Below are 25,219 nucleotides of genomic sequence, written 5' to 3' on the forward strand. Positions count from 1 at the left end.
ATTTACTTACACGAAAGCATTTGCTCTTGCATTGCGTCATCTGTTTATTTAAAACACACAAGCCATGATGCATGTGGGAGCTAAGAGATCTACTACATCTTTGATATAGAAAAATACAGCAAAAACCATTTAATTAACTGCATCCTTATGATCTTTATTCTATTTGTTCCAATTCCCCAAGGTGCAGACAACCATGAAAATAGCTTTTATTTGCCTCTTATGAAAACAGAATAAAACATGCTAACGTACTGAGACCATTTAAACCGGGGTGTCGCTGCAGAATGTGGGAATATTAATCATGTCAGTATTGCAGGTTATTGAAATAGGAAGTGACAAGTCGCGTGTGTTTTGTTACAGTTAAGACGCTAACTGCTTACAGTACGTACACGCTACTTCTCTTTAGGGAAGTATCGCCGGCACAGCACACGAACAAACAACATTTCTTAGAGCGTATTCCCTTCATAATACGTCTTTCTCAAGCCAAGCTCCCCCCGGCCAATGTGTTTTTATATGATTGGTGCAACGCTGAGCTGAAAATAATAAACATTTAAGTGCTTGATTAGGCTTTCAAGTAGTGTCGCTGCTGATTCAAAATGCCGTTTGTCAAAGAGGACTCCCCTGTCACGCTTAGTGCGGCATTCCCTGCCAGAGCACTTGTTCTAATATATGCCAGTTAGAATTATATATGCATCCCTATTTCACCCCCCTCTCCACTTACCCAAGCAGCATGCCAGTGTATTTAGTTGTCATAATGAGCTGTCATGCCTGATGTACTGCACGGGGACACTGTGCCTGCCAGCTTTGCGTGTGTGTTCTTTGTATCTGTCTCCGTGCGTATGTGTGTCTGTGTTTGTCTGCGATGCAGAGGCTGTGCCTGTGTAGCTATCTGTGAAGAGTAATTTAGGCGTTATGCCATATGTTGGTATTTGCCTTCATTTGTGTATGTTTTTAGGCTGAGCCACACAGAGCGAGATGTGAACATGAAAAGGCAGCTGGTGGAGGACCTGAAGACACGACTCAAGTTCCTGCAGGAAATGGAGAAAAGTTACCGGGGACAGGTGGAGGAGCTAGAAAAGAAGGTGCTCATCACGGCTCATCATTGCATTATTTTGAGGCTCTTCAGCAGAGTGACAGGGGAAAAATGGGCATTGTCATACTCAGCATTTCCCATAGTCCAAAGATTTGTCTCCTGGAAGACTAACGGGAAAATATTTCAGTGCCGTTAAGTGTAGTTACAGAAAACATGGTTGCTAAGGTGATTTGAATGGAACTTTAGGTGAATATATGATGTGATTATCTCCTTTAAAAGAGAAATGCAGTTGCACTACGTCCTTGTTCAGCTTCTTTTTTTTTTTTAAACAGGTGAAGACTTTATCAGAGGAGGCCAGCAACAGAAAGGCCCTAATCGAATCCCTGAAGAGAAGGCTGAATGTGGCAACAACAGAGAAAAGCCAGTACGAGGCCTCCTGTGCAAAACTGAAAGAGGACTTGGAAAAAAAGGTTGGAAGCTGACACGCACTCAGTTTTCACAAAAATTGTGTTTTATGTAACATTTGCAAAGTTGGACTACAGTACAGTTCGGATAATCTTTTTTTTCCTAAGCAGCCCTGTAAACAATCACAGATGAATTCTCTTCAAAAGCAGGGTATAGAATATGATATTGGATCATGTTTTTAAGTTATGCAATTGTTAGTCAAAAGAAAAGTTTTAGAATTTGTGAAAATGCCACTTCTATCCACGTACATCATATCCAGCTATAAAGTTTAAGCCCTTTTCTTACATAACATCAAAAAAGGTTAATATTTTATGTTTTTACTTTAACAGCCTATTATCACTGGATTTCTGACAGTGAACGACATCACATTAAACATTAAAATTCAAAAGTGAAAAAACAGAGTTGGAGTTTATTGTCTTAGATGGCATTTATAGTTCTGGTAATATTAGATAGTCTTATTATATATTTAGTTGTGGTAATACCAACTTGAAAATCAGTAAGTCACAAGGAGACACCAAAGTCATAAATGTCAAAATCCTACACACAGGGGCTTGAAAGCAATTTCCACAAATGTCTCATAGACCAGTGTGGACTTTCTGCTTTTTTTCCCCCTATAACAAAAAAAGATTGTTTGCTTTCAGCTGACCACTTCTGCATGCTCTTTTTCTTCACAGGAACAGCGCATGCATGCCCTACAGGCTCGTGTGGGAGCTGGTGAACAGGCTTTGGCTGCACTGGAACAGACAGCCACTGAGCAAATGGAGGGGTTGACCCAGCAGAGCTCCCATGCCTTGGAAAGGGTTCAGAGGCAGCTAGGCCAGGCCTACTCCCAACTGGAGCAGCTACATTCTTTTATCAAGGTACTGTGTAAAAGAATAAGGGATTAAAACCCAAAAGTCCAGAGTTTGTATACTCAAAACATCTTTCTCATCTTAAATCAGTAGCCTATGCTTTGGTGTGTTTGCAAGTTCTCTTTCTATAACTTGAATTGGAAAACTAGTGTTGCATTTTTATTTTTCAAAAGTTTAATTTTGAGGATATGGTACAAGGATCCATGTAAATTTTTAAAAGAACTGCATCAGTGTCGCCTCTTTGTTAAAACATAGACCCGCTGGAAGCAGATGACATGAGTGTGTGCCAAATGTTGATTGGTTGACCATTGTTGCCAGTATAGAGCAGGGAGCGGTGGCGGACATCAACGGGAGCAGAATAACTGTTTTAAAAACACAGCATGGAAAGCACAGAACGTGGCTGCAGTGGACACTTTTCATTGTTTTTAACACCTGACTTCACTTCAGCTCTTCTCTGTTATGATTTTGATGTCTCTGTGGCTGGCTGGCGGACCAGCGACAGCACAAACAAGAGTGGCCCACAGACCCATTGTACCACATGTTTTGTACACAGCTTCCATCTGGCAACAGATGGTTTCTGCAGGCAGACATGCCTTCCCCGGGCTGCCAGCTGACAGTGATTGCACTACTGCTGGGCCATAAATTCCAATTCATCACCTGTATGCACAGCACCTGCAAAGGGGTCTCAACTGTGTCGCAATACTTACATTTTCTCAAAAATAAGGACTTAGGCAACAACATGAACAGAGGGGGCGATGTCTATGTCAAAACGACTGACTGAACAATTTCCCTGCATTAGTTAGGCAGAATCTCTATACAGGACAGGTCATCCACTTACTGAGCTTGGCTATTCATGTGACAAGATAACTATTTCGCATGTCTACCCTGGGATCCTATTTGATATTTAACACACTTTTCTAGTCTCTAGCACCTGCAGACTAACAAATGTTTTGTGCTAGGCCAGTCATTAGCACTTTTGAGAAACAACAGAGAACAATATATCAACATAAACTGTTGATAACGTACAAATGAGTGTGCTGGATGCACACAAGGAGGAAAATATGATGGGGACCTTTTGCTTAAATATGACTAGCAAATGCATCATAATTACAAGAGAAGATTTGGTTATTAAAATCTCTTGATTATAAGAAAAGAATGAAGATAAATCTGAAGCCTTCCAGTTTTTTGCCCTTGTACATGCGTACAGTGAATAACACTGTATGCGAGTGGATTGAGTCACACTTTTATTTCTTCTGCACTGGCAACAGTCATGGCTGGGGGCATTGTGTTTTCTCAGTGTCTGTCCATCCCGCCCGTTCTCGTGAGCTCGATATATCTCTTCACTTTCACTTGGAATCGAGGATGAACCGATTACATGTTGGACGTCCAAGGTCGAGGTGTATGCAGCTGGAAAAATGTCTGCAATTATTACAGTAAACAGGATGAAGTTTCACACAGATGTTTGAAAGGATGAAAACATGACTTGGTGACATTTATTATTCAAAGGTCAACGGTCACCTGCTTTCTGGAGAAACCGTTTTCTGGCCATTATTCAATTCAGTATTAACTCAGGAACAGAGGAGGAGATTGCATCAGTACACAAGTCTCGGTCAGATGCTAAATTGGTGACAATCTATGTATTTAGTTGGATTTTAAAACCTTCAACACACCAACTTAGCTGTTAATAGAACAGAATAGAATAATCCTTTAATTGTCCCACAAAGGGAAATTTGGGTGTAACAGCAGCGAGAAAGACACATATACAAACAAACAGTAAACAAGACACAGAACAGATACATACACAATTTTTACATATTTACATATGGACAATGGTTACCAAAAACAGAGTACTGTACCCTTATTAAATTAAATAAAATGAAATTCAGATAAGAGGATGACATGTTAACATTAACAATAGATTAATGGTGTAGGAAGAAAATCCTTCAGCACTTATTTATATAGTAATATTTATTGATCCCAGATTCAAAGATTTCAGGGCAGAGTCTGGGATCTCCATGGACTACCCCTGGTGTAATGCTTTGCTTGTGGGGAAAGATGCTTATTGTTTGTATTCAGAAGAACACCTGTCAAGGATTCAACCCAAGAACTAACTAAAACTGGTGAGCTGATTAGCAGAGCATCGTGGTATAAAACTCATACTTGTTGAAAATAAAACAAGCCACTCGAGATAGTTGAGGTTTCTATTGGACCCCTCTCTGTTCAGTTATTCTGGGCATTTTCAGCTGGAAGAATACCCACAATACCCTGCTGGAATTGGAGACCCCACTTGGCCCACAAAGGCCTCGCAAAGTTCCAAGACCAGAAAGACCGTTAACACTACCTTACTTGGCCTGACATCACCACACCCAGCTCTCCATAAGTGTCAGAAGATGGATGAATAAAACTGGAACATTGCGTCAGTGCAGGCCACCACTCTAAGAATACTGCATGCCCACTGGGAACAGGCGCCATTGTCTTTGTCTAGACCTAATCCATCACCTTGAGGTGTGTTTCAGTGTTTGTGTCAGTCTATGTGTGTGTCTGCCAGAGACTGATAAAGACTACCCATCAGTTCTGTTCAGCTGACGCCTGTCTGTCAAAGGAAGAAAGGGCTTGCCAGAGATTGATAGAGGTGCAGTATTTTTGCACACACATAAATCTCGTGCAAGATTATTGCCACAGTTCAGTTGCAATTTTGTATCGTTTTTGTCCTTACAAGCAAGAAAAACAGAATTTTTAACTTTTTCTTCCCATTTTTGCAAACTGTGATTTCTTTTACGCAGCTAAGCCTTCATCCTTTCCTCTTGTGTAAATTTACTGCCTACACACACATACACATTCGTGTAGTGCAGAAGACCTGCCTGCATGCAAAGAGAAGTTGCATCACATGCAAACGCTTGCACATATAGATGTGCATAAAAACACAGTTCATGCTTGTGTTACTCGTCTCCTCCATTCCCATAACCCTGAGCTGTTGGGGCCATTGTGGTGTTGTTGAGGATTCACATCATTGTTTGTCTCCCCCTGGCTCTTGTGATCCCCTATAAGAACACCAAGCCCTTTGATTGGACTGCCTGACGTCCGGAGGAGATTTACTCTTGTCATGTATTGATCAGGACCGGAGGGCTGCACATGTGTGTGAGAGTGTGTGTGTATAGATGTGTCTGTTTGTGCCTTTATGAGCTTGTTTTTTTTTTTTGTTCTTTGTACCTGTGCGATTTGTGTGTGTCTGCGTGTGCCTGAGTGTGTGTGTGTGTGTGTGTGTGTGTGTGTGTATATTTCTTTATTGTGTGCCAGCAAACCCTTTTGGCCCCTGTGCACGCCCCAGGCTGTAAGCACTGCTCTTGAACTGCTAAACAGTGGCCCTGCATGTAGTGACTGCTCCACAATACACAAACACAGAGGAGTTTTTTCTCTTGCAGAGTACAAAAAGTACAATTTTTGGCCAGTCATCCCTACATCCCCTATTTTTTTTTTATATAGATGTGTGTTTTTTAATTACTTTAAAATGCTGTCAGGCTCAGACATGCAGGACATCAAAACTATTCATAACAAGAGATGTGAGAGCCACATATGACTTTCATATTCTGTGAAACAGACTTCCGCAACCTCATTCAGGCTCATAGGGTATGCAATAAACTGCTAAACAGCAGTTGCTATTATCAGTGGGTAGATGATCCAACAAAATTAGAGCATTTCTCCTCTTGCTCTGTTCTTTTTATTTATAAAGGGCCCATTGTGTGCTCATGTGTGTAAATGCTAATTCAGTGGTAGTTTATTATCAAAGAGGATATCTTTTAGCTGCTCATTTGATCCACATCTCCATGCCCTGATCCTCGTCCTGTCTAAATTGGCCCTCTGGCCATACTGTTTGTGGTACTCGCCAGGCTAAGACCTCTTAATAAACACACACACACACACATTTTTCCATCTGTGTATTTCAAAAGCTTGTATGTGTGAACGCTTGCATTCGCCAGTCCCAGCCATCTCTCCCAGAGTCAAAATGAGTGATAAAGTCACCCCTTAATCTCCTTCTGGATGATTCCACACACAATATTTACGGCAATTGAATTTAACCCTTGACTAATGAGTGAATGTCTATTGGGCTGTAAATATAAGAATAGGATGTCCAACTGTTAGTTAATGAGCTGCATATTCCCTAAGGCTGAATAGAGCTAAGATGACCTAAATGAACTGAAGCTGGCTTCCTTAATAACTAGTGTTTATGTCTTCTGTTCATCATCTTGAATATTTATATCCATATGAAAGTAGAAGCAATTGTGACGGCACAGAGGTACAGGGGTTAACACGGTGTTGAGACCTGCGATGTACTGGCAGCCTATCCAGTATATCACAGAGCTACTCCGCCTCTCTCCGTGTGACAGCTGGGATAGGCTCCAGCCTCCGAGCGACCCTAAATTGGATAAGCAATTAAGAGGATGGATGGATGCTTGTGAAAATAATTCACTAATGCTGCATTTTGAAGTTTAATCAAGACTTTGTCACACTGTTTTCTAGAAGTGCAACTGGTGAATCTGTACTGACACCTCACACTTTCACTTTTTAACTTTTCCCCGAAACATTTAAACTTAATTTTTTTCATTTGAATGAATTTACTACATTATGATCTTCCTTAAAGACATTCCCTTTGTATTTCTGAATGTTCAGTGTTTTGCTAATAGACCAGAAGCATTATGTCAACTGCAAGCCTTTAACTACTCTCTCAGCAGTCTCCAGCAGGGACCACTTCTAGTTTTGTAAACTGCACCTGGTGCACCTGTGTAAAATGAAGACGGAAAAGTGGAGATTTTTTGCGCAATTCAGCGCTGCTCATGTGTGATTACCAGTGTTACTTTAAAGCCCTTGAGTGCTTTCTGTGTTTGTACTTAGGTTTGTGTCGGTGTACGTGCCCCGCCCTTCTTGTTTGCCTGCTTGTGTTTTCTGCCGTCCAAGAGGAAGTTGTACTTTGTGTTTCTTTTTTATTTTGTTTTGTGTACTGCAAGTTCTCCTGTCTCTAGCTTTCCCTCATCTGACCATCTATTCCAAGGTCAGCTTTTCAGCGGGCTTACAAGGGAATGATACAGAAGATTATTGCCTCGATCAATAAGCTCAAAATGAAGCAAAGGGGAGTTTACTTTATTGACTTTCTCGTGTACAGTGGCAGTTTTAACATTTAATTGTCTCTCTGTATTTAGAGCAAACTCCCATTTAGTGCCCGACAACTGTGCCATCGCAGGCCTTCCTCGTCTCGCTTGCCTTTCACTTGGGCACCATTTGAAACAGCCCTTCGTAGCTTAATTATTAACAGTGTTATGCTGCCCTGTTGTACTGTGAGACATTCAGAAAGCAAATAAATAAATGAATGGCTGTATTTTCAGTAGCTCCCTGTCTTTCTCTCTCTGATGCATGATTCTCTGTCTGTGGAGAATTTAGCAAAACTTGGGGTGCGTTTGATATCAAAGCTCTGTTCCCTCAGCTTTCAATCGACAGGGCAACAAACCCTCAGGTCCACATTCCTACAGGGAAGCGTGAGGCGAAACCGAAGAGAATCTGAGTGTGTCAAACTCAATATTCCTCCATAATGTACTAGGCCTCTCTGGCGCATGCTTGATCAATTTCATTTATTCATCTGCCAGGCAGAGCTATCCCTCTTGTTTTTCTACATCCATTTCATCATCCTCTTCTTTTTTTATTCCTTTTTCTCCTCCCCCTTCAGGCCCTGGCCAGTGAAATACTTTTAGACGTTCAAGAGGTCAAGCAGCAGTTGATGAAGAGGAGGAGGTTGAGGCAGGCCAACTCTGTGGCAGCAAAGGGCGGCCTCTCAGCCAAGTCTATGATCAAAGCCAAGTCCATTGCTGCCTCCATCCTCAATATGTCAGAGAATGATCTCGCAGACATAATGGAAACTGATCAGGTAAGCCCAGGAGACTGTGTTCACGATTATATACAAATTCTAAGTTAAAGAATTATATCAAGTTTAGGATTGATTAAGCCCAGGGCATTCAGCATACCTGTGATAGATTTTTTTTAATGCTGTAAAATTTTGAAACATCCTCAAAGTTTTTTTTGTTTCTGTGCATGTGCACCATGGATTGGCAAGGACAGTATGGCATTAATATTGGCTTTGGCTTTGGGTATCTTCTTTGTCAAGTAAAGAAAAATTAGTGTCAAAGAGCTACTTTGCTCTGTCTGCTGGGAACAGAAACTATAGATTGGCATCAGTCTGGAAAGAAGGAAAGAGGAGAGAAGTAGGTGCCATCTCATTTCATTTCATTGTCCAACAGTGTTTAACCTTCCTGGAAATGTCTGCTTGTGTCTGACCTCCTCTCATTGATGCGTAGATAGAGCAAGTAAGCAATCCTGGAGAACTTTAAAAAAAATGCACAGAGGCATGTCACTAATAAGTTGGGAAGTAACAGTGCCAAAGCGAAGACTCCATGTTTAAAGTGAGTGTTCAATCCAGGCAAGATCAAAAACCTGTCAACTCCTGCAGCACATATCAACTTGATATAAGATTTAATAATGGCACAAGCTGAGTGCGTACAACTTTTTACCCCTCCTTTCAGGTAAAAGCAGTCATTGAACAGAAAATTCCTTGTTATTGAGTGTTGTCGGTTTTCAGAAGTCTTCCAGACTCTTTTACAACTTGGTGGGCCATCGCTCCACCATAGATCACACCCAGCCATGTCATCAATTAGCAGCCCTATGTTACAATCAGCCTCACATCCCTGGGGACTTCCTCCCATCTATCACAAGATGAGAGAGGGCGCAGCAGACACTTACTCACACTTGAAACCAATTTTAGCCCTTTGCTGCACAGCTCCACCCAAGAGATGAAAGGGAACAGTTTCTCACTTGACAAACAGTCCCTTTCACCAAAGCTTTAACCTCTGTTGGTAAAATCACTCTTTTTCTCTTCACCACCTGTTTTCTTCCACTGCATTTTATTAGTGATGGTTTATTAGAATCTACTTGGTGCCTTAACACTGGTTTGTTTACCCCTTGTGTCTGTGTTTATTAAAGGATGTAAAAGGTTAAAACTTTTTTACTGTTAAAATTCAAAAGAAAGACTACAGTATAATGTAGTCTGTTGTTCACTTGGGATAGCAGGTACGGTTGCTGGAAAAAAGTTTGTGAACCCTTTCTGTTTAAATATGGCCCAAATAACCATCCAGTCTCATTCCCTTTTAACTCATAAAACTAGACAAAGACAGCCCCATTAAAGAGATGAAAAGAAACTATTAGACTCAGAAAAAAGGTGCCCAATATTATATTTGAACAATTACACAGATCTCAGGAATTTGTAGGCTGTAATGATAATCGGGTGTTTCTATTTAAAGAACAGGGAGTTGTTGTTTATGTTTATCATGCTACAAAATGATCTTTAAATAGGGACATAAGAAATCCATAACCGGGCTGCCTTTGTGCAAATGAATTCAACACCACCAGGAGTGGTTGACCAACAAATCATTCCAAGAGGAAGCCTTGTAACAGTCTAGGAGGTCACAAAGGATCCCAGGGTAACTTCTAAGCAACTAAATGCCTCATTAGTTCAACATTGGTTCATAAAAGAGTTCATGAGTGTACCGCCAAGAGAACTCTAAACAGTAATGATGTGCATGACAGGGCTTCAAGGAAAAGGTAACCATTCTCAGTCTAAATATTTTGTTCGCCTGCCAGAAAGCTGGTTTCCCAATGTTTTCTAGAAAGATGAGGCCAAAATAGAAGTTATTTAAATGCGAATGATGTTCAGAGAGAAGAAAATGCAGAATTCCAATGTAACCTCTGAAATGTGGCGATTGTGGTTTGGACCTGCTTCACTGCATCTGGGCCAGGATGGCAGAACATCATTTATGGAGCGATGAGTTTTGAAATAAATCAGCAAATTTTAAAGGAAAATGTCAGGACATCTAAATCTCAAGAGAAAGTGGGTCATGCAGGAAGACAGCAGCCGCTCGGCACACAAGTCATCCCAGCAAAGAATAGCCAAAAAAGAATAAATATGATTTTTGGATTGAACATGTCAAAGTTCCGTCTTTTATTGAACAGAACCTCATGTAGAAAGTTCATTTGGGCAAACGTGAGCGAGGCAATGAGCAAAAGTTCCTCCAAGCTATTGTTCAAGAATGATCAGGATTTTTGTTTCTGTTTTTCCACTTCTTGGAAAATTGGACTCGGTTATACAGAAAATCAGAAACTAGCAAAGTGTTCACAAACCTTTTCCTTCAGCTGTAAGCAAAATATATGCAGAAGATTCCTAACAGCTTGTGGTTATTAAAAAAAATCACTCTATCTCATTATCCACAATCTGGACTCACTTATATATGTGACAAAGTACTGACTCATGATTTTTTCTTTAGCATTTTGTACAAGCAAATGTTTCATGTTATTTGTTTCTGAAATATGCCCCTCACTCAGTAAACTCTGAGCAGCGTGTCCACAATCTTTTTCGATTGTGAGTTACTCATTGAGCTTGAGGACTGACACGATGTTACTGTATCAGGATGTCCCAGCAGTGTTCAACAAGTCCAACACATAGCAAGTTTATTCATTTATTCATTTAGTTTTGCGATACCAGTGAGCTGAATGAGAGTTCAGGCTCTGTGGGATTGTTTTTACTTCTCTTTTTTTACTTTTAAATGAGAACGCTGCATTGCCAACAGTTACTTTCTTTTAGTTTGATGTCTCTTGTCAACAATATTTCTAGAAGTTTTCAGCTTTGGAGGGCACTAGTACTTGGTTTTGAAATCGATACATTTTTGAATTTCAAGTGTTTCAAATTGTTTAAGTGAATTATTCCTGGTTCTATTTACAATTTCAGGGGATTTGGGGAATAGATGGCCTTCTTGTAATGACCATCATCTTTTCCTATTCTTAGTCATTTTCTGTTCTCTAGAGAAATAATCTTTGTTCACTTGTTTCTGCCTTAAAATTGTCAGTGAGCGCATTCGTCACTGTAAACACAAATGCGAGTTTTAACTCGGCTGTGCAAAGAAGACACATAAATAACGAAGATGGAGAAATGCTCAGTTCAGATGGACTAAGGTGAGCTGAAAAAAACTCTCAAAATCTAAATCTGAGCTAAAAACCGTCTGGCTTGTTATCACTACAAAAGCCAGCACCTTTGATTGTATGGGAGCACATTAGTGCCAATGGAATGGGGGGACTTGCACGTCTGCAAAGAACCCATTATTACTAAACATCTACAAGTTTTGGAGTGCATATAACTGCTCTTGAATGAAGACTTTGCATGTTTTCAATGAGAAAATGCCAATCTAGCCAGTGATAAACCTGTCACCCATACAAAGCATTTAGCTCATTATGTATCAAGGAATTCCCTGAGCTTTAAACATCAATTTTAAAATCAGCATATCAGCAAAATGTCTAGGTATTATTGTACTGATTCTGTTATATAATATGTAGGGCTTGAGTAACGTGCAAATCATACAGTTTATACAGCATCCCATCTTTAGGAATGTTGTTTTTCATTTATTAATTAATATCAATATTCACTTCTTTGCTTCTTTGCTACACATAATTAAATGAAACACACTTATTCCACGCATATTTACACACTGCTGTCATCCTCAACACTCTTACTGTCCACTATCCAGTTCATGTGTGCAACAGAGCCGCAGAAAGGCCCGAGCAGCTCCACGCTCCCTTGGCAACTTGTTGTGGAGTTAATGATCCAGATGTAATAAAGCTATAATTGCCAGGCCAGTTTGTTTTGCACCTGATATTGGATGGAGGGTCAGTGCTTTGTTATGTATTTATCAAGGGCCAGCAAGCGCCCACACATTTACACGCAAACACTTTCACACAGTGCATACATGCGTTTTACACACAGTGTTCACCTATGTTGTGAGATGTTTTAAGACAGCACTCACAAAAGGCTTTCTTTTTTTCTCAGTAATATAAACACACAAACACACACACTTGTTATGACCTTGCTTTCGATGTAGGTCTCTGTTTCCCAAGCATCATTCACTAATTAGGCAAAACAAGCACTATCACCAGAGACCTTATATAGGGTACCAAACAGCTGGGGATCAACAGGAAGAGATACAGACTTGCAGACTGTTGTCATACATCCTGTGGTATGTGAATGCTCCCAGCCATCATGTCAAGGTTAGTGGGATAAAGTGTGCAGTGAAATGAAACATGTTCAGTACTAAAATATATCCTTCCAGTGCTTCCAGTAAGACAAAAACAAGGCAAGCTGCTTTGTTAAAGGAAAGCCTTGATTATCGTGAATACATAATTAAACAAAGGGCCAGCAAATACAACAGTGAAAACATCCTTTAATATACAGATAGATTTTCTGTTATCTTCCATGGTTCAGGATTTTTGTATTTATTTGTCTAAATTTAGAGGATATTTGTAATTTAATTGTCTATAGCAATGATGTCAAATGTAAGACCCAGGGGCCTTAATTGGCCCAGCCTCCTTGATGGCTTTGGAAAATATAGAGGACATACATTTTTTTAGATTTTCCTGTTGATAAAGACCTCTCCCATAGCCCTTCATACTACACCAAAGTAGTTAAGTAATAAATAAAAAAATACATGATTTAAAAAGTATAAATACAGAAAAGCAGCCAGCTAGCAGAACTTCTGTAATTTGACACATTTATCAAGTAGAAAAACTGAAAAACGATTGAAATTGCATGGATTCCCTTTAGTCTTTGTATAATGTAATGTGCTTTATTAGTACACAGTACATAAAGCTGCATTTATGAAAGCTTTATTTAATTAATACTGTAATTACAAAAGTGGACACATAGAATTAAGATAACTCCAACTCACATGAAACGGTTTTGTACCTGTTAGAGCCATTGTGTCACTGCAGGGACGTTTTCAAACCCACACACACACGCACTCAGACTTTTCTCCTCCTGCTCTTCCTCTTGTATCCCTGCGAGCCAACACAAGTCGCGTCACATCTTGTCCAGTGCCACTTTGGATTTGAAGTGAAGAGGAAGCATAGGTAGCTCAGGAGTACGTGCTCATGGCCATGTAGTTCCGTTTCACCATGTTCATTAGCACTGCCACTCTCTTAGGTCTTTACACATGAGTAGTATGCAGAGGCATTCTGGGATACCTTGCAATAGTCTCCACAATGCTTCTTAAAGGTCCTAACTGGTGCAACTGGTGCTACATTTCTGTCCTTTGGCAACAAATGTGTTTCTTTGTAGAAACATTATACCTCAATAATGTCTGACGTGACATTTTATACAAAATGTAAATATTCCTACAATTTAATGAAGGTTGTCGCTCAACACTTTTGATTCCTTGTCCTATGATCTCTAAAAGAAAACACTGCTGAGAATCTCCTTTTGTGTTTACAGGGGACGGCAGATTGCTCAGAGTATCCCAGAGATCAGCAGTGGCTGGCCCATGTAAACCACATTCTCCAGCAGAAGGTCAGTCTCACCTACTTGCAGTAATGATCACATAACTTGTTCCTGCTTAGGCAGTGCAATAGTCACAAAATAATATATTTTTGTTTTAATGTGCAAAAACACAAACGCTTGCTTTAGTCCCACTAAGATTTTAATTACCAGTCACACTTTAATCTGTTTACTTTATATAAGTAATTCGTGGTTACTGCACAGTTACTACTGTGTTCGAATAAGTCATTACCTGCAGTCCAGGCAGGCCTATTTTCAGTATTGGTTGCACAGGGAATTAAAAAGACATTGCAGAAATGTACTTGCTAATATGGTCTAACATAACAAACAAGTGCATGATTTATTTCAACAGAAAGGCAATTATGTATTTTCCCAACCAAAGCAAGTTTGTTTTCCAGCCAGCTATCAATCCATTTCCTTAACCCCTTATCTAATTCATGATCACTAAGGGGCTGTATCCCAGCTGACACTGGGCAACAGGTAGTACTAGTAGTAATTATTTAGTTATGATTTGCAAGAGCTTGTTTTATCAGTGGGGTTAGGTTAACTAGTGATTCAAAATTGCGCATAGGTGTGAATGTGAGTGTGAATGGGTGTGTGTGTGCGTTGGCAGTGTGATAAATTGGTGGCCTGTCCAGATGTACCCTGCCCCTCGTCCTATGGTGGTTCCAGCCCCCCGCCACCCTGAATTGGATGGCTGGCTGGATGGACTGTGTCTCCATGTTCATGAGTTTCATGGATGGATCGGATTGGATGAGATAACAGAGAACCTAAAAAAAAAACATGCATTCATGCTGTAAGTTGCTGTTGACCTACAGTAAGTTGAGCTTTCTTTGCCATACTGAAGCAGGAAATTCTATCAAATATATGTAATATCTGGTCCTAGCTTACTTTGTTACTATGTAGTTGTTTGGGATAAATCAGCAGCAGCAGCAGTGAGAGGAAAAGGAAACAACAAATGCTCGTTTAAAGACACCCAAAGAGTGAGCAGGATGATTTCGCTGTAAAAATTCCTCTCTTCCAAACATCACAGATGTTCTGTTTAGAATTTTTGAGTTTTGATAAAAACTTAGGGTATTTTTTTAAACATGTAATATGTTCACTGTGTAAGAGATTCAAAGAGTTTCATTTCAGTGCATTTGTGCGTCATAGATGTTGCTTCATTTTTGTTTGTTTTTAATAAAAGCTGTGTCAGATAATTAGAGATATCCAGGCCCTCAGGTGTGTCCAAACCTTTGGCTGGCACTGTATATGTTTTTGAACAATGAAGAAATCTATTTATTTATTGACTAAGGCATTTTATTTATTTATCTATGATTAAGTGGATGTTTTGGTGTCTACGTTACAGTTTGGTTTAACCAAATGTGGCTTTGTTACTTGTCAGTCTTCAATGCTTGAAAAACAAAAATTGGCCACCAAATACAGTAAGTGGAGGATTTTTTTCCCACCCCAACGATCCTGCTCAGCCTCTGAAAAAAAAAGACAATAATGCAAAAGATAAACAAAGAAAAGCAACTAGATTGTGGCTGTGTTGGAGTCTTTGTGTGCACACAGCCAGTCATCTGTGAGTGCTCTGCTGGAGCTTTGCTCGAGTGCTGTCAACGTCTGCTCGCTGTGATATGTGTATGATTGAGAGTGTCGAGTATGTGTGTGTGTCTTGTCTGTGTTCTTGTCAGCGGCTGCCGCAGGCACTCATGCGTCGCCTCCGCACCACGACACACACCAGACACTGTTCTCTTGTTCCCCAGATCTTCTTCTGACCTTTCCACCTTCCTCTCCCCCTCCCACACTAACACACACACAACACTCTACTGAATCCATGTTTTTCCCTTCTAGCTGGACAGCTCTCAGTCCCTGCTCTCTCTCTCTGCCATCCTCCACTGTCCCGCATTCTTCACTCTCTCTCTCTCTCTCTCTCTCTCTCTCTCTCTGGCTCAGACCCCGAGGCAGCTTGTTAGTGGGGAACTAAATATTGATTTGGCGGGCCTGTCGATGCCGGGAGAATGAGCTAGTGTCCACCAGAGACCTCGGCACCGGCAGCCTGCTATCGACGTTTTCCGTGGGCAGAACAGGGATGGTGGGGGGGGGGGCTGGAGTTGGTGTGCAGAGTGGAGGAGGAGAAAAGCGGAGTATGACAAGGCTGAGACTCGCCCCCAGGTCCCTGTGGGGACCACTGGGACCACCGCAGTCATCCCCCTTCACTGAAACAGACTTTTTCTATCCCCTTTCAAGTCCATCTTGTTCTGTTTTTTTTTTTTTTTTTTTGGTTTTTTTGCTGTTTGTTTATTTTATTTTTCTTCTCGGCTCGATCATGCAGTTTCTTCTCGCTGTCTGGTTTTTAAAAGCGTATTGTCATATTAAGTGGACACCAGGCTCTGTCTTTGCCTTTCTCTTTCATATTTCTATATTTTTTGGGGCAGCTGGTGGGACATCTTGCATGCCAAAAGATCAGGTTTTTTCATAAGCTTAATTTATGTGTTTAAGACCGCTGTGATATCGGACCTACACTAAGTGAAAGCTGCTGCAGAGAAGCCAACATTTTCTAGTGAGTGCATACACTTCAAGAACTCCAGTAAAGTACCCGCTTGGTTTTTCGACTCTCTGTCATAGCTTATGAAAGGCTCACCAAGCAGAACATCTGTGAAGTGGAATGGCCTGGGCTGTCACCCTGTCTGTGACACTAATAACACACTCCCCTAATAGCGATATGATCTTACCCGGAGCAGTACTCATACACACTTCCTCGAATAAAAAGACACAGAGACAGAAATAGACCCAGTGAAAGGAAAGATGAGAGAGATCCATGTCCTTAACTGGCTGGCTGTCACCAGAAGAGGATGAGGATATGTCCATCTGTGTGTGTGTGTGTGTGTGTGTGTGTGCACCACACTCACGACAGCCTCATCTTGTCACTGTCAGTGCTTAATGGAGCTGCCAGTGGGACAGCACTTTATTATCTCAGTGGCCCTGTCAATGGCAAACCCATCACTCATTCTGTGTGTGTGTGTGTGTGTGTGTGTGTGTGTGTGTGTGGGTGTGTGTGTGTGTGTGTGTGTGTGTGTGTGTGTGTGTGTGTGTGTGTGTGTGTGTGGATACGACGATAGGTACCTATGTGTGCGTCTTTGTCTGTGTGTGGGCCATTGTTTACAATCACTGTCATGCACTGCCACATGTCAACGTAACAAGAAAGAGAGGTGTTGGCAGTACGCTAACAAACTCTGTGTTGCAGACCTGATGATATGTGATGGTGTATGTGTTGAGGTAACTGCTCCCTTCATGCCATAGAAGTGCCATAGATTTCCGGAGCCCCCTCACCCCTGCCCCACATGTCCACTCAAAACAAAATGAAACATTGCGTTCATTTTCTCGTCTCTCACCTCCACTGGTGAGTTAATGAAATCAAACCCTGCGCCTCTCAGTAGAGAGCCACCGTAAGCGGCGCTCCATAGCCAGAATCAAGGGACGATGCTGTCTAATAATCATGAGCAGGCCAGGGGGTGTGCTATATGGCTCCACCTCAACCTACCATGAATAAGGCCAGCGGTGAAGATGGAGTGTCCATGTGGGCCATGGGGTCCAGGTACCGACCCGGGGAAGCATTGATTTAATTGCCTTTGGTTTATTTGTGGAGTCCTAATTATTGACTGGAGGTAGAATTTAATGGACCAAGTCTTTATGAAGACAGGGAAATGACTGCCTTCTGCTGCTGGCCAATAATGAACAGGAGCAGCATGTGCATGCAAGCGTGTGCACATGCACGCAAGCACACACGTTCCCTCCAGATCATTTTTCAGACTCATTTTGTATACACACACACCTATCTGAAGCCTCATGACAGCATAATAACATTTAAAAAGTCATTGACTCTGTTGATTTCTTTATGAGAGGACAGTGGTTTGGTTTACTGGTATGGGGTGGCGCTGAGGGCCTGCTAATATTTACCTCACAATCACACCCAAGGGAGACGTACAAGCATCACTTCTTATCAGCCTCCGAGCTATAACAAGCAGGTGAACATTACATTAAGACAGTGGTAGAGACAAGCCAGACCAATCAGGACTGGACTTGTTATAAAACATCAAAGGCGTTTATGGGTGGTCTCTAAGGCTGAAATAATTCCTGTAATTTCAAACCTGTATCAAACTTTCGGGAGGGTTTCCTGTAGCCCATTTCTACAGTGGTAAATAGCATTAAATAGCACTTTTTTCATGTCACTTCTTATAAAGGCTTCACACTATATTGGTATTTCTATGAGGTGTTACATCATTAACCCTTGGTTTTAAAAATATCTATGGCTCTGTTTCCATGCACTCTGAAACTTTTCTGTTGTTGGTGGTGCTGTGAGAGTGAGGAGCAGTGTGTTGTGTTGTGTGGCTCATTATGCCTCTGTAATGACAAGGAACAGCCCTTAGTCCCACACTTCTCTCTGAAGGAAAGTGGCTCTAATTAAGCTCCAATTAATGACTGAGCTAATTAAATCAGACACTCTTTTTGGTCCCTGTAAGTATGTTTGTATGTGTGTGTAGGGGACTTGAGTTGAGACTTTGTACTGTAAATGTGTCACTGAAACTGTGAAGGGTTCCCAGGAGGAGACTAATATTATTGTTGTTAGTATCAGAGTGCTCTGTGAGTTTTCTGGCCTATTCAGCCTGCGTTTCAGATAAAAAGAAACTGCAGATGCAGCTTCTTGCTGATGTTCCTTAGCCATTAATGGGTTGGGTGATTAAAGCTGTTGAATTTGCACTACATGAACAACAAGTATTGGGCCACATCTCTTAATCTTTGAGTTCACGTGTTACCGAGCAAGTAGCCATACAGTCACGAAACATTTGTGGAAAGAATGGGTCATTTTCAATAACATCTCAATCTCATTCAGTAACTGCACAGTTCCATAATTCATCCGGCATTAACATCAGCACAAAACTGCGTGCCGGGAATTTTGTGGCATGGGATTCCATCATCATCATCATCATCATTTATTTATTTATATAGCACTTTAAAAACACAAGTGGTAGACCAAAGTGCTGTACAATACTAATATGCACATAGTAATAAAACCAGACATAGCAATAAAATAAAAATATCAGTTACCCACAGAGTTAAAAGCCAGGGAATAAAAATAGGTTTTTAATAAAGACTTAAAAACTGGCACTGATGTAGCCTGTCTAATATGAAGAGGAAGGTTATTCCAAAGCATCGGCGCAGCAACAGAGAACGCTCGGTCTCCTCTAAGTTTCAGCCGTGACTTTGGGACCGAAAGCAGCAACTGCTCAGCTGACCGAAGGGAACGAGTGGGGACGTGGGGCTTCAACAAGTCAGACAAATAAAGAGGTGCCAGACCATTTAGAGATTTTAAAACCAATAAAAGGGCTTTAAAACTGATCCTGTATTCAATTGGAAGCCAGTGTAAAGAGGGCGTCCTCTAGGTCTAATTTGCAGATGGCTACCACTTTTGTCCAGATAACAGAGCAGGGGTGTTGAACAGAAGGCCAGAATCTGCCTGGGTAAAGACTCCCATCTTGCCCCATGATGACTCAACAAAGAGTACATAGATGTAGAACTTTTAAATGCATTTTCATAACTTTTACAGTGGGTTCGTGGAAAAAATGAACTTTTCTTTGAATTAATAAAAATGTTTTATAATTGTGGGACAGTCTGGGCAATGAAATGCCAGAACGCTTTCTGTAAGTTTGCATGTCTGTCATGTAGTTTCACTGGTCCAGCCCACTTAAGTACTCAATTTTAGTTAAAGTTGAGGGGCAAGGTGAAAAAAGATTTCTTGAAGCCTCTTTGGTGCTTTAAATGTTACTGATTGTATCCAAGGGCGATTTAGTCTGCTGATGGGCACAGTAGACTAACGGGGCAGTTGTTCTGCTCATTTCTAACTGTACCCCAGTAGCTTGCATTATTTACAGTTTATCCTCTGTCTGAAAGAAGGTATTTTAGTTCTTCTCCTATTAGGACAATTCTCCTTTAAGCCGGCTCTGTTTGACTGCCGCTGGTAATCTCAGGTACACACCAGAGCTGTGTACCTGAGATGACCATATTAAAGATATACGCTCTCAGTGACATCACACAAAGCCAATAGTAGAAATAATCTCTTTAGATAAGGATTCACAGCGATTATTCTGTCTCATTATTGAATAATAATGAGTCCACAATCGGTAGTGGTGTATGTATGAAAGAAAATAAGTAAAAGCGTAATCAGGAACTTTTAAGTTAATATAGAAAAATTATCTACACTGAACTGATGGCTTGATGCATTGCCTTCCCTCTGAACCCACACTAGAAGCTGGTAAGTCTTAGCAGCTTTTTATTTTGTGACAGCTTGCTGCCAGCACAGCCACTTTTCCTGACTGCAACTCCTTCCCAGTGCATTACCTTGACCGATGAGCCATAACTGTTACATAGCCATGTTCTGGGTTCCTGAATTCCACCTAAAGGTTGCATCTGTTTTGTATGGATATCACCTTTCTATATTTATACCCCAATCATGCCTGAATCACCTCATTTTCACACCTAATGAGTATGAACCTGAAACAAAGACCGGGTGCTTTCCTATGTTTAATCTAGGGTGTATTTAGGTCAGATCCCTAACAAATGCATGTTGCGCTCTGAAATGATGTTTGCAAACAACGTATCAAGAAAAGGAGAGATTTTTAATTACAGTATTTGTGGCCCCAAGTGTCCAATTCCCTTTCATATCAGTCTCCAGTGGCCTAAAGGGGAGAAAAGCGAGGGATCTGCTATGCTGCTGGGGTAGGTAATTACGAAGGAGAGCAAGAGAATAGGCTCGTCGGTGCTTTAGTGATTTTCTTACCTGAGCCCCTCTTTGCAAATGTGACATATTCATTATTGGAGATAATCAAATGCAAGTACGGTGCCTTTGTGCTTTTTTTAATCTATTTATCATGTTGTTGTTGTTGTTATTCCCCCGTTTGATAAATTTGATTTTCAAACAAAAGTGAGAAGATCAGAGATCAAAGAGCTGTTTCCACCCTCCCTCTGCTATAAAACTACTGTAACTACTTCTCCCTTACCTTGACTAGTGGCCTAGATTGGAGATGACTCACTAGCCAGAGACAAAGATGTACAGCAGGTTTCCCTTCACACCCCAAGAAAGCCTATCATAGCACTCACTTCTTCATTTATTTATTTATTTAACACTCAGCTCATATCAGTAGTGCACACTGGCTTTATTATGTATAAACGTACAAACTGTATGAAAGTTTTGGTTTTTACAGCTGCCAATATGCACACTCCTTGAAGATTTTTCAAGGACCTAAATGTTGTTTGTATAGCAGAGTACTGGAGTTCAGTGGCAACATCTACATTATTAAATATACATGACTATTGCAGTTACATTGACAATAGCTCGTGAATAACTAAGAATCCTCCTTGCTAAGGTCCTCTTGTATTTCTTTTTAGGCTCTGCAAGCCTCTCCTCCCTCCACATTTCTATTCATTTAGATATCCAGCCATCTGACACAATCTCTGAAACCAAATTGGGCCCTTGGAAATAATTGTGTTAACCCATTCCGAGGGAGAAGACAAAAGAGGTGGAATGATTGATCTTTTATTTTTTAAAAAAAGTTGTGTGTAATGCCACTACCAGACCAGCGTCGCTGGAGTGCGGAAACTTTGAGCTGCTTGTTGCCTTGAGGTGTGCCCCAGGCTATAGCATAGCAGTGTCATTTAATTGGCTCATAAAAACACCTCTTGCTTGCAGCCCCTGTCCTTGTCCACACACACTCACACACGTATACCCACACAAACTTGTCAGTGTCAGTGGCTTTGCACGTCAGTTCACTCCTGAAACATGTTCATGAAATCATACATAGACAAAAGGTCGGCTCTGCAGGGCCTGTTGAATAGTAATGGATGCGAGTTAGCATGGCTTAATGCTACAGTAGCTATTTTAGTGTTGCCAAAGGGGACAGGGCCTCTTGCAAAACAGCCGTTGTGTTGCTGGTGCTTGCTAGCTCCGCCAAAGGGGACAGGGGCCCAGCTAAATCAACTGTAGCATAACATTAGTGCCAGTTCTTAACACCGCCTTAAGCAGCCCAGGGGATCCAGCCAGAGCAGCTGCATCACAGCTTACCTCCAACCATCCTGCAGGGTATCAGTCCCGAGCTAATGTGGCAGTCAGATGAAAGAGAATGATAGTGCTGCTTGTCCCATTTGTGAGCACTTGTGTTTTCTTGTGTCAGAATCTGCTAGTGTAAGAAACAATCAAAATTAAGGCATTTTCATTGAAATTGAATATCAGCCAAGAGACAAATTTGCACAATACACACACACACACACACACACACACACACACACACACACACACACACACACACACACACACACACTTCATTACATCAACACTCAAAAAGCTTTATAATCCTGTTGATGGTTTTTGTGTACCTACTCGTGTTTATACAGAATCTGTTCCTTGAATTTCTCATGACTTCAAATGGGTAATGCCTTGTTTTAAGGGATGATACCTGTGATGAGTGGCAGAAAGGTTCATGGTGTCCTTTGTTTTTTCTTTTTGTTCCTGTCTGAGAAAAGGACTGCCAAAAATAAGTTTTTAAAATGAAGGAATTGAAAGCACATTGAGTTTGTTGCATACATTCAGCATCTTTTTTTAGGCCTAAATCTCACTTAATGTTAGGTTTATCTAGATCATGTTTACCTGTTAGTGTTGTTTACTCATATTCCCACATCGGGACTTTTAATGATCCAGTCTCCCACTTTGCTATCCCACAGAGCCCCGTGTTGTGGCTGTGTCTCTATTTTAGTGCGTTTGTTTGCATAGTTAGTGGCTCTAAGTGCAATTAGCTTATTAAGAAATGTGAGTGTGTGTGTGTGAAACAGAGAGAGTGAGCTCTCTCTGGAGGACAGAGGCAGAGGGAGATGTCTCAGCAGTTACTTCAGTGTAGTGGTTCTCTGAGGAGTTATGCTGTGTGTTTGAAGCATCCAGTGCTGCTGGAACTGACTCCCCAGTGCACGCGTGCACAAGTGCACACTCACACACACTTTCTCACATACTTCCTGGCACATACGGCCTTGTGTTCCCTGATTCTTTTACCTTTAATGAAGAAGAGAAGGTGTCAAGGGGCAGGAGAACTGCGTGTGTGTGTATATTTGAGTTTCTAATGCGCACTCTCCAGCTGTATTTGAAACTGAGTACTAAAAGTTTTAAACTAGGTTTTAGTACCATTTTGGATCCAAGCATTATCTGCAAACTGTCACCATCTTGGTGACAGTTTGGATCAGTGGGTGGGAGCTATCAGCTAATACTGACAGGCTTGGCTAGCAAATTCTATCCTTATACTGTATACTTGCAACACAGACACCTGAACATTAGTCCAAAGTAACATACAAATAAAGTACTAGACTTTAACTCAAAACTGAAGCACAGATATTGCTATTAAATTTGTTGTATAATTACTTTAAAATGCTCCAAAAAGCACAACACTGCAAGCACAGTGGCATGGCACAACATAGAGCCACCTTGACAGGACAAGACTCAGCTGTACATCTGCACATAATGGATAAAGGTCGCTGTTAGGATGCCTGTATTCACATTTTGGACAGAGAAGACAGAGTTTGAAAGCAAAAGAGGCCATCGATGTCGGTGATGTAATGATGTAATCGATGTAATGAACATCATTCAACAGAGGTGGTGACTTACGACACCAGCTGTCAGCCACCTACAATGCAGTCTTGACATCCCTAACCAGACAGCTAGCAACTACAACTACCTATGTCAACACTCACACACATTATAAGGAGTCTGAGTGCTGACATACCATCCATAGGGTTGTAACCAAGAGAAAAAATAAACAAATAAGGGTTTAACATGGGAATCAATGGAGCTACACTTTGGCACCAGCCTCAAGTGGTGCTCAGAACAACCTCAACTTCATTTTTCAAACCTGGAGGTTTCTCTGTTACTGTTTGCTTAATCAAGATCATATTTTACAATTTTTTCTTCTTTCTGCTTCTGTGTGTAGTTCGAGGGCTCTTGTTTTCACACTCTCTTTTATGAAATAATCACATCTGTCCTGTCCCCTTCTCACTTCATGCTATGGGACTTGGTAAATTGGTCAGGGAAATATCATGCTTCCCTTGCTTACAAAATGTGCCTATAAAAAGCATTGCATAACTTAAGGGGAATATGTATGGGTGAGTCGGTGCACATTCAAATCAAATCCTCCTGTCGATGAGGAAGAAAAACAAAATTACCCAGTACTCTGAGGAGGAACCTGCCAATTCTTTGTTTTCACATTTATGAATTAATCAGTATCAGCTCTCATCCTTTCCTCTTCCTGGTATAGATTCAATCCAGTGACGCACACAAAAAGCAATACTTTAAGTTTTTACCATTGGTGCTAATTATGCCTAGAGGCACAATAAGGAAAAAATGGATAAAGCTTCTGGGAAAATGTATTGTCTCTTTAGACTCATGAAAACAAGATTGTGGGTGGCGGTTTTTTTTGTGTTTTTTTTTTACAGTTACAGGATAAAATTACTCTTTTAGAGCTGTTTCACAGCACTACTCACAAGAAACATTAATTCAGTTCATTTTTTTATGTAGCACCAAATCACAACAACAGTCACCTCCAGGGGCTTTATATTGTTAGGTAACGATCCTACTGTAATACAGAGAGAACCTCAACAATCATACAATCAGACCCCCTTTGAGCAAGCGATTGGCAACAGTGGGTTGGAAAAACTCTTTTAACAGAAAGAAACCTCCGGCAGAACCAGGCTCAGGGAGGAGCGGCCATCTGCCCTGACTGTTCGAGGAAAAATGACATTCCAAAAATCAAACCAACACCGGTTCGTCTCACAATTAGGGACTTTCTGTCACTCAGACGTGTAGATATACTGATTTTTAACGTGTGGTTTTATTGTTTGTTTATTGTTTATTGTAGTATTATGTTAAAAAAAATTATATTTCCATAGAGTTTTTCCTGTCCACAGTGGACAGGCATGTATTGGGGAAAATGTTCAGGATCAATGTTGGGATACCATACCTCTGCTGGTGTGGACGGGAAAAAACAGCAGACCTGTTTAAGTTAACATGTGAATGTTTTTTACAGCTGGCTTGAAAAAAAAACATGAACTGCATTCTCACTGGTCAAAAATGGAAGTTTAATAAAAGTGAGCTGTGGAGTTGGGCTACTGCTGTGTAGGCTGCTTTGTGATTTACTTTATCTCAAAGTGGCTGTTCCCTGAGAAATTTCACAAATCCTGAGGCCCTGCTTGGGCTTCTCTTATTTCATAAAACAGCAAACAGGCTGCCAGGTGTAAAAAAAAAAAATTATATATATATATATATATATATATATATATATATATATATATATATATATATATATATATATATATTTGTGTATATATATATATATATATATATATATACACAAATGAATATATATATAGCACAAATGAACCAGCTGC

The 25,219-nt window shown here is 40.7% G+C and overlaps 1 protein-coding gene across 4 annotated transcripts in view; it reads left to right on the forward strand.

Moving 5' to 3' along the window:
* cntln (centlein, centrosomal protein) overlaps positions 1-25,219 on the forward strand; it is a 100,678-nt gene that overhangs the window by 66,789 nt on the left and 8,670 nt on the right. For 3 of the 4 annotated variants that reach the window (XM_026171264.2, XM_080302984.1, XM_080302985.1), the window contains 5 exons: positions 953-1,079; positions 1,363-1,500; positions 2,170-2,355; positions 8,063-8,260; positions 13,697-13,771. In XM_026171264.2, the coding sequence (XP_026027049.2) occupies positions 953-1,079; positions 1,363-1,500; positions 2,170-2,355; positions 8,063-8,260; positions 13,697-13,771 (724 nt within the window). The remainder of the gene's footprint in view (positions 1-952; positions 1,080-1,362; positions 1,501-2,169; positions 2,356-8,062; positions 8,261-13,696; positions 13,772-25,219) is intronic. The other variant, XM_080302983.1, reaches the window with a different exon arrangement.

Source organism: Astatotilapia calliptera, chromosome 6, assembly GCF_964374335.1.
Source record: "Astatotilapia calliptera chromosome 6, fAstCal68.1, whole genome shotgun sequence".
Classification (NCBI taxonomy): domain Eukaryota; kingdom Metazoa; phylum Chordata; class Actinopteri; order Cichliformes; family Cichlidae; genus Astatotilapia; species Astatotilapia calliptera.